This window comes from Chionomys nivalis, chromosome 13, assembly GCF_950005125.1.
Source record: "Chionomys nivalis chromosome 13, mChiNiv1.1, whole genome shotgun sequence".
Lineage (NCBI taxonomy): Eukaryota > Metazoa > Chordata > Mammalia > Rodentia > Cricetidae > Chionomys > Chionomys nivalis.
The window spans coordinates 42,303,192-42,312,645 of record NC_080098.1 but is presented as its reverse complement, the minus strand read 5'-3'; the positions used below and the strand labels follow the sequence as shown (position 1 = coordinate 42,312,645).

The 9,454-nt window shown below is 39.0% G+C and overlaps 1 protein-coding gene across 1 annotated transcript; it reads right to left on the bottom strand.

Moving 5' to 3' along the window:
- Positions 1-4,382: 4,382 nt before the first annotated feature.
- Positions 4,383-5,309, bottom strand: LOC130885667 (vomeronasal type-1 receptor 4-like). Its single transcript, XM_057787366.1, has one exon. The coding sequence runs from the start codon at positions 5,307-5,309 to the stop codon at positions 4,383-4,385; it is 927 nt and encodes a 308-aa protein (XP_057643349.1).
- Positions 5,310-9,454: the final 4,145 nt, after the last annotated feature.

The following is a 9,454-nucleotide window of genomic DNA, read 5'->3' as shown; positions in this document are numbered from 1 at the left end:
CAGAGTTGTCAGTGGGGCATTTTCACTTTCAATTTTTCCTGAATGGGAAAAATCTTCTTTTGTTTTGTTTTTTGAAAATCAATTTTAAGGTTTCATTATCCAGCTTATAGTCATGAAAGGAATTAGTTATCTTTTTCTCATGATTAATAACATCCTCATTTTTCTCTAGGTATTTTTACGACTGTTCAGATTAATGCCCAAGTGACCCAGAATTGATCGGGGATCTTTTCATCTTGTTTATATGTCTTTTCAACGTGTTTTTGGGACTCTGTCCCATACTTCCTCATGTAAAGTTTCTTCTTCCAAAAGCCAGGGTTTGTACTCACAAACAACTTAATAGCTGTGATTTTGATAGTGGTGTTCCTTCTTTCTTTAAAAAATGAAGCAGAAACTCAACGTAAGACAAAGCCTTCCCTGGTGTATGCCCTGTTATTCTCACTCATCTCCTTCCATGAGGGTCCCTACTCTCTGATTCAGAGCCAATTTCAGGTCCCTTTTCAGGCATCACTTGTCACCCTCCAGAGGTAGTGGGACCTGGGAGAATGAGGTGGACTGGAGTCTCATGCAACAGCCAACTTTATTCAGAGCAGCAGACAAGTTATACCCTAAGGGTAAGAAAGTTCACGTGAGGTCATGCTGTATACAAGGGCAAAGACAAGCTGAGCATGACAAAATCATGTTCTTCACAGAATCACACAAAGGACTTTTTAAACATTTAAGTGATTATTGATAACAAGCAGTAAGCGGCAATCAGAAATAAACCCACTCCTTTCTGCTATGCCTGGATGGAGCATGGAAACACATTCCAAGAAAAGTTCTGTGATTTGAACAAACGGAAAGAGAAGATTTTTGTCCAGTTTTCTTGGAGTGTTTCTTCAAGCACTCAGAATTCTCAAATTACTCCACTCCTGGGTCATGTTCTTAAATGGAGGAAAGGGTTTGGCTTACACTTCCACATCACTGTTTATCATCAAGGTACCAGGATAGGAACTCACCTAATGTAGGAGTCTGGAGGCATGAGCTTATGCAGAGTTTATGGATGGATGCTGCTTACTGGCTTGTTCACCATCGTTGCTCAGTCTACCTTTGTATAGAATCCGGGACCATTTGCTCAAAGATGGCACTATCCACAAAGGCTGGGAACTCCTCATTCAATCAGTGATTAAGAAAATACCCTACATTTAGATATGACGGTGGTGTTTTTCCAATGGAGGTTTCCTCCTTTCAGGTAATTCAAGCCTGTGTCAAGTTGACAGAATCATTGACCACCATGAAACAGTGACTGTGAGTCTCACAGTATATAGGTTTGGCACAGCAGAGTGGTAGGCTGCCCTATGGTACTGGTAATGAGACGGTTAGAATCTTTTGGAGAGGTGGAGCCTGTCTTCACAGCTTCACTTAAGACACCAGTCTCCACTTCTTCCTGCCATAGCTGCTTATTGATTAGGGGGAATACATAGGAGGCAGAATCATTATCAAGGCTTTGGATCTTTTCTCATACAGATTTTTTTGTAGGTTGTCACCTATGTTGGAGCCAGAATTTCTGGTCATGCAGGTGCGTTTGAGTCTCCCATGACCTATAAATTACAATGTAATCTGGATATCCAAGTAAACTGGCCCACTCAACTCAGCTTAGATGGAACCAATTCCAGGCAGTTTTTACCCTGATCTAGGGTGAACGATTTTTTTAAATATCTTCCTAGGAAGTCACATGGCAGGGAGAATTTGAAGGTGAAGACTGGCAAGCTCTGAGTAGCCACCCCTTCATATTTTCGGTTATATGGAGGAACCAGACACAAGCACAAACACCTCACAAATATGAGGCAGTTTCTGAGGACTGTAGGCTGCACATCACACTCTGAAGGCTCTATTCTCTGTTGTATTAGGTTCCACTTATTAGTAAAATCACGTGGTGTTTGTCTATATGCAGATGACCGATTTCACTTAGCATAATACCCACAGGTCCATGCTAGTTACAAACATGTGTCCAGAATAAGGAAATAATGAAGTTATTATACTAACCCATCTGTCTAATCTTATGTGCTTTCCTTGAAGGGCATAATTGAATTTGATTTCCCGGTTGCCTTTACTATCTACTACTTATTTACAATTTTCATCATATGTTAAAATTTTAATTTATGTTCTGATCAAGCTTTTATTTTATATTTCCCAACCTACTCTTTTGTTTAGAGAAAAATTCACAATACCAACTCTATATGCCAGAGTCCAGACCATCCTAGTTCATGCTATGTCAACTGTTATGTATCTCCTGTCTGTTTATTTTTTAATTTCAAATTAAAGATTTTGTGTGTTTATTCACGTGTGCATGTCTCAACATGAATATGGAGGTCAGAGGGCAAGGCATGGGAGTCAGTTTTCTTTGTCAGAGGTGGATCAGCTTTTCTGACCAGTCAGCAGGTGCTTTTCCCCACCAAGGCATCTATTTTGTTGTTGTTGTTTTTGTTGTTGTTGTTTTGTTTTTCAAGGAAGAATTTCTCTGTTGCTTTGGAGCCTGTCCTGGAACTAACTCTTATAGACAAGGCTGGCCTCAAATTCACAAACATCCACCTGCCTCTGACTCCTGAGTGCTGGGATTAAAGGCATTAACCACCACCACCCTGCCACCTCTCTCTATTCTTAACACTGAACAATCTCATTGCCAATTTCAGATGTAACACATCTTTCTTCACTCCTTCTCCATGTTCATACATAGCTTCCCTTTGAGTCAAATCACACAGACTGACTGAGAAATTGTTCATTAGTCTGGTTCTCTATGTAACCGAAGACGGTGAGACTCAGAGAAGTAGTGGATGTTCCCTACAAACACGTCACATTACATGGGAAATGTGAGAAGGAGCTGCAGGGACGGTTAGGAGACCTGCTCCTCTTGCAGAGGACCCTGGTTCCTTACCCAGCACTCACATCTAGGACTCATGACTAGCTCCCTGTGGTCAGTGCCCTCTTCCGGTCTGTGTGGGGAACTGTACAAATGTGACACACACTCACAGAGACACATACATAAAATAAATCTTTATATTAGAAATCTAGCTATTTAATAATCTATAGCACAACACACATCACTTACTTAAATATTTTGCATATTTATACAATGCAATCAAGGAAAATATAAATACTTATGCATCATTGTAAAGTAGAATCATAAGGAACCGAAAATGTTTCAAGGGTCAAATATGACAGAACAGTTTCTTTTTTTAAAAAGGCATAAATCCACCTCTAGAAATTCTATACTTTCATGATCAATAATTATATCAATAAGCATTTTTCAGAATAGGTCTATTATGTTCTTAGAACCATGTCAGTATCTTATTGTGTGGATCTAAGTTAAGAAATCAAGCAGCGAATCCTTCAATTAAATGGATGAAGAATCAAATCCTTTTGCAGCTCTTTGATGACAAACAGCTGGATAGTGTTGTGGAGAGCAACCAGGCATTAACAAAGGGCAGCTGCTAACAAGTCTCAGTCTGTTTCAATCACATTACACATTAATATTGCAAATTGGCAAATCCAAGTTTTTTATCAACATAGAAACTATAGATGCATATAAAATAAAACTTTATTGTGTATTCCTTATCTAGTTTATCCCATATGGACAATGTAAATTCCTGTAGCAAACCTCCATGAATATAAAACCACAGAAACATTCCAGTACAGTTGAGTTCTGTGACTGGTGCATTGGGATTCCAGGAAGTGCATGTAGTTCATACCATTTTTCAAAATTCTGTAAAATATTATCTACAAATGGAAAAATACAGACACGTTAAATAGCATCATAGCTAAACTAACATTTAGTAAGTACAACATCTGGTACAAGACATGAATTTCTTTGGATAACATGACTAAATCACTATGAAGTTAATAAAATTGACCAAATTCATCTGTGCGCTTCCAGTCATGGTGACAGTTTTACTAAATATAATTAAGACCATTTTCCCTGTGCTGGAGACATGACTCCTTAGTTGAGAGCACTAGCTTGTCTTCCAGAGGTCTCAGGTTTAATGCCTAGCAACCGCACTTTGGTTGAGAGCAACCTCTCTAACTCCAGTCAGTCACGGGCTTTTGATTATCTCTTCTACTTGTTATAGGCACCAAGCATGTATGTGTTACAAGGACATAATGCAGGTAAATTATCCATACACAATACTAATATAAGAATTTAACAAATCCCTTCAAAGGAGAAGAAAATTGGAGAATAAGGTTTCTTTTATCACTGTAATTTACTAAGATCTCTCTCTCTCTCTCTCTCTCTCAGATCGAGGTTGTGAGTCACCAGGAAGAATATGTGAGAATAAATACATGCTTAACCTAGTTTATGAAAATTTTGTCTTACCTACAATGTTGCAGAAGTGAGAGTTCTTCCACAGTCACTGAACAGAAACATGAAAGAGACAGTTTCTCAATTTCTCACAACACTCAGGCAGAAGTCCATCCCTGTGAATCAACACAAGTGGGCTAAAAGTTGCATAACCAAGAGCCAGAAACTTTTGAACATTTGGCATCAAGGATTTTTCTGCTGAAGAGAGACTTAAAAATAGAGAAAAAGCACAGTCAGCCCAATAGAAGAAAACAAAACAGAGCATCAGAAGGAGGACACTCTGAGCAGCTCTCAGCTCAGGGGGAGTTCTGTAGAGAAGTTCAGAGTTCTGAAGGTAGAGGACATGCTGGTGGTGCTTGTGGAGAAGAAATATGAGGTAGCCACTGGCTCCTCCCATGGCTCCTTGAAACACAGCATCTCTCAGGACCATGAGAGGGAGAACAATCCATTTTGTTTGCTGACTTTCTAACATAAAATAGCAGTAGCCGTCTTCGCTGGAAAACTGTGATATATTCAGGCTTGTACTTGTGACGGAATGGATTAGGTTCATACCTATTAAAGCGTTGAGTATCCAAAAGAATGAAAAGAATGGAAGGATGTGCCATGCAGACTGTGGTCTGAGCCTTCTCCATCCAGATGCTCTGGGACTGATGATGATGGCCTGGACCACAGTGAGGAAACTGCTGGTGCAGATGGAGACCCCACGGGCAACCCTCTGCAGGTAAATGGTGATCTTGCATCCTATGTCATCTATGAAGTTTCTCAAACCAAAAGCTGCCATTGTCTTTGGCAACCCATTTGCAAAAAGCATTATGATGTTTGTAAAAGCCAAGTGGATGAGAATAAGGTGGATGGGTTTCTTCTCAGGCCCTCCACACCAACTGAACATATAATTCACAGAAACAGAAATGTTTCCCACAGTACCAAACATTGTCATTAAGAGGAAACCTATTTGCTTAATAAATTTCAAAAACATTTCTGCATTTCTGGGTAGAAAATCTTGTATTCAGGATATAAAGAGTTTTCAAGAAAGCATCAGTAATGCTAGACATTTATCTGAAAAACATTTCACATAATAGCATTTTCTGGAATACGAGAGTCAGTGATGGACACATGTGCTGCTGTAGACTGGGGCCCTGAACTCCTCCTCTTCCCTGTGGACTCTGAGTTATGTGTGTGCTCTGGCAGGGGAGCTTGGTAACTGGAATAAGACTCTAAGGTTTTAAAGGAGATATGTTTGAACTCTCTACTAGCAAAATTAACTTCTGTGAATATGTGTGTTTGTGTTTGTGTGTGTGTCCCTGTTTATCTGTGTACATGGATTATGCTAACTCCCTCTCAGCATACCTTAATTGAACTTCATTTTTCTGCAACCAAATTTCTTCCTTTTTTTTCTATTTAATCATACCGCCCCCCATGTTCAAAGACAAAGGCTCCTTTCTTATTTTTATCTTAGTGTAACAGTTTCTAGATATACATTTGGCTTCAAAGCTTTGTAAGTTCAGTTTCTACATATTAATATTTTTAAAGTTTTTATGTTGACTCTTCTATGATTTCATTCAATATAAATGTTTTCTAGTTATTTTTAATAAATAGTTCTAAATGTCAAGTCCAATTGCACAACCTGTTTAGATAGAGGTCTTCAGTTAAAGCTGAATCATCAAAATAAAATGTGAAAAATTTCATAGAACTACCAGGCTGCAGTTAGGGATGGTGTCTAGCAGAACCTTGTGTTGCTTCCTTGAAAGGGGCTAGCAGAGAGCTGTGATCCTAGTGGATAACTTCAGGGCATCTGTACCCCAGTGAGTTACCTCAGGACACATAAGGGAACATGGAACAGCTCTGGACCAGGGGATGCTGATGAGGTAAACCTAAGAATTGGATTAATGAGGGATTATATTGTGCCATGAGATGAGTGCAGTTTTTGAGTCATATGTCCTCAATACCAACTGTTTGTAGCACAGTAAGTACTGGCATACCTGTGTGAGCAGGAATTCCACTATGTAAGCGTTCGTGTTAGCATTTGCTTCTGTGGGGCCTTTTGAGCAACAATTATGTCAGATGGTTTTACAGCCTGATTTTCCTCCAACCTGTTTGTCAGGCAGGCTGCTTTTTATTTACCAGTCCCAGGTGATTCCAGAGCTTGGTTCTGGGTAGGATGCTATTCTTCAAGTTCTGGAGCTCCATTCTCATTTTTCAGGGATTTGTGGTAAGCTTTGGGCTCCTGTTCTAGGATAAGAGGAATCTGAACATTAAAGTGGCTGCAAGGGTTTTAAGAGTTCTTAGTACTTGCAATGTCTCTGTTCCTTTTCCTTTTCCTGTTAAACTCACAGGATAGCTTTACATGTCTATGTCTGGATGATCTTACTGGTGACCTTCATCAACCTAGCCTTGTTCTGAGATTTGTGTCCAGATGGCCTCATGACTCTAGAAACGTCAGTTATTGCTTTCAACTGTTTCTTTAGCAAAGAGGTAATTATTGTCTGTGGAAGTAAGTCCTAGACATCACAACGCCATCTAAATATCTGTACAAATGAAATGTGTTCCAGATATTACCAGAGAGTGCATCAGCATTCACTGACATATTAAGAATAAAAAATTGTTTTGTCAGAGATTGGGATCTGTCAAAATCCCTGCTATCAGTTCACTCAACTGATATTAACATTTTCCTGTTTCTTTAATCCTTGTTTTCATACGGATTTTTGCTTTTCTAGTCCTCTCTTCCCTTTTCCAAGCTTTAAGTCGTAGTTGAGACCAGGCTCTGATCTTCTAATAACTGATTCCTTTCTACTGAAGTCACTGTCAGTGGAGGAAGAAGTGTCTCATCTTCCCTATTATTTGGAAAATGCTAAAAAAAATGAATTTAAAAGGTGGGATGGACTTATGCTTAAAATGATGAAGTAAGTTATATCCACTCATTCTGTTTTTCTCTAAAAGAAATGAGCAAGCAGGCAAACAGACCAAACTAAAAAGATTGTTGTTCTTTGCTGCTTAGCATGGGATAAACTTAAGATGAGCTGTTTCAAGGTGTACTCCTCCACAGCCTGGATCCTAAATAATGCAATTCTCAAGATGGTAATGATAACTGTACACTGAGTGTTATATTCTTCATAAATTCAGGCAAATAATGACTGAATTTAAGACAAGTATTACATAATAGTATGTGATAAAATCTAGAGCCTTTAAAGATAAATACAAATGAAAACCCATCAAACAGAGTTAGAAGGCTATTGTAAAAACTATGCCAAATATTAGAAAAATGAAAATGCATCACAAGAGAAAAATACAACTGTTACTAATACTAGTGACACTGTTGAAGTCACAGTGCTGGCAAACTGACACCTGAAAGAAATAATTTTTGTCTTTCATCTATCTATTTTTGAGAGAGAGAGAGAGAGAGAGAGAGAGAGAGAGAGAGACTCTGTAAACGAGGCTAGCCCTGAACGACAATTCCCTTGCCTCAGTCTTTCTAATCTTGATGTTACAGTAATGTATCATGATTGCCTCCAGGGTTTGACAGACATCTGAAAATCTTATCTGTCTTATTAATTCATTTAGAAAGGTAGCCTTAGTCAAAGACCCAGTCGGAGATCAATCATGATACTCCAGCCTGAGGATGGATACTGATGCTTCAGCATTTCTGTTCCATTTCAGTATATCCAGGAACGTGTTTCCTTTGATCTTTGTGGAGCCAGGGACAGAAGGAAAGTGGAGGTCCTGAGATTTACGGAGCCTCTCTACTGCTCCCTGGATTAGTCAGGGAGATTCCTCTGCTTTAATGAAACTCTCCATGTTACAGCTGGGAGAATCGAAGATCATACTTCCATGTACTCACCTGGACCTCTGTGGTACAGACAGGCTCTGGAGCAGCTCTGGGAAGGTGACACTTTCCAGGTCATATTTGTACTTCAGGATTTGTGGGCTCTTGGCCTCCATCAGGTATTGCAGACTTCACATTTCATGTTGTCACGGTGTCAGGGGAAGGAAGGCCTCTGCAGAGCCCCGGTCCCTAACGTACAACTTTCCCTCTTTCCACAATTACTACATCTGTTTTGTTCAGAACCTATTTTAAGCTTACTTAGGGAATAATTATTTTGAAAGGAAGAATGTGAGTTGAGAAAATGAACAACTAACTGTGTTTCTGTGTATGGAGCTCCCTGCGTCTCCTAACTGTTTTTCATCCTCACAAAGTGCCAAGATGTGACCTGGGTAGAATCTACTTCTGACACATAGACTAAGTCTCTTGCTGTTCTTTCTTAAATCCCTCATTGGACAGGAGTAGAATAAATGATTCTCAGCTCTAGGGATTCTGCTTACTAAGAAAGTTCCAAACATGGACCAGGACGATTTAGAATCCCTTGTTCTACTTGTGCCCATCTGTGGTGAAGAACTTTGCTGTAAATGACTCATTCATTCCTGCCCATTAAATACTTTAAATATCATGTGGGAATTGAAATATAAAAGCCTCCCCAATACTTATCTTATCCTAAAAGCAATCTTTACTTAGAAAACTTTAAGGGCACTTTTTAAAAACTTAGGTGTGTCCTAGAGTGGTCCTTCTGTGTATTTTTCAAGTTAGTTCCTAGGTGGATCTTCCTATCCCAAATGCAACATGATATAAATAAACATGGGTTCAGGACTGAGATTAAAAATGATGGTATCATGTGTCAGGATACAAGATCAACTCAAAAAAATCCTATATACAAATGAGAAAGAAGCTAAGAAAGAAATCAGAGAATCATCATCCTTCACAATAGTCACAAATAATATAAAATATGTTGGGGTAACACTAACCAAAGAAGTGAAAGACCTATTCGACAAGAACTTTAAGTCTTGGAAGAAATAAATTAAAGAAGGTATCAGAAAATGGAAAGTTTCCCCATACTCTTGGATATGCAGTGTTGACTGAGTTTTTTGTCCTGCCCGGTTCCCGCAGTTGTTAAGTTCCAAAGAAATCACACAGAGGTCTACATAAATTATAAACTGATTGGTCTAGTAGCTCAGGCTTCTTATTAATTACTTCTTACATCTTAAATTGGCCCATTATTCTTGTCTATGTTAGCCACATGGCTTGGTGAGCCAGACATATCTTGCTTCCTCTGCATCTGGGTCACAACTACA

Coding starts and splice junctions, on each gene's coding strand:
- LOC130885667 (XM_057787366.1), bottom strand. CDS start 5,309: ATGTTTTTGAAATTTATTAAGCAAATAGGTTTCCTCTTAATGACAATG.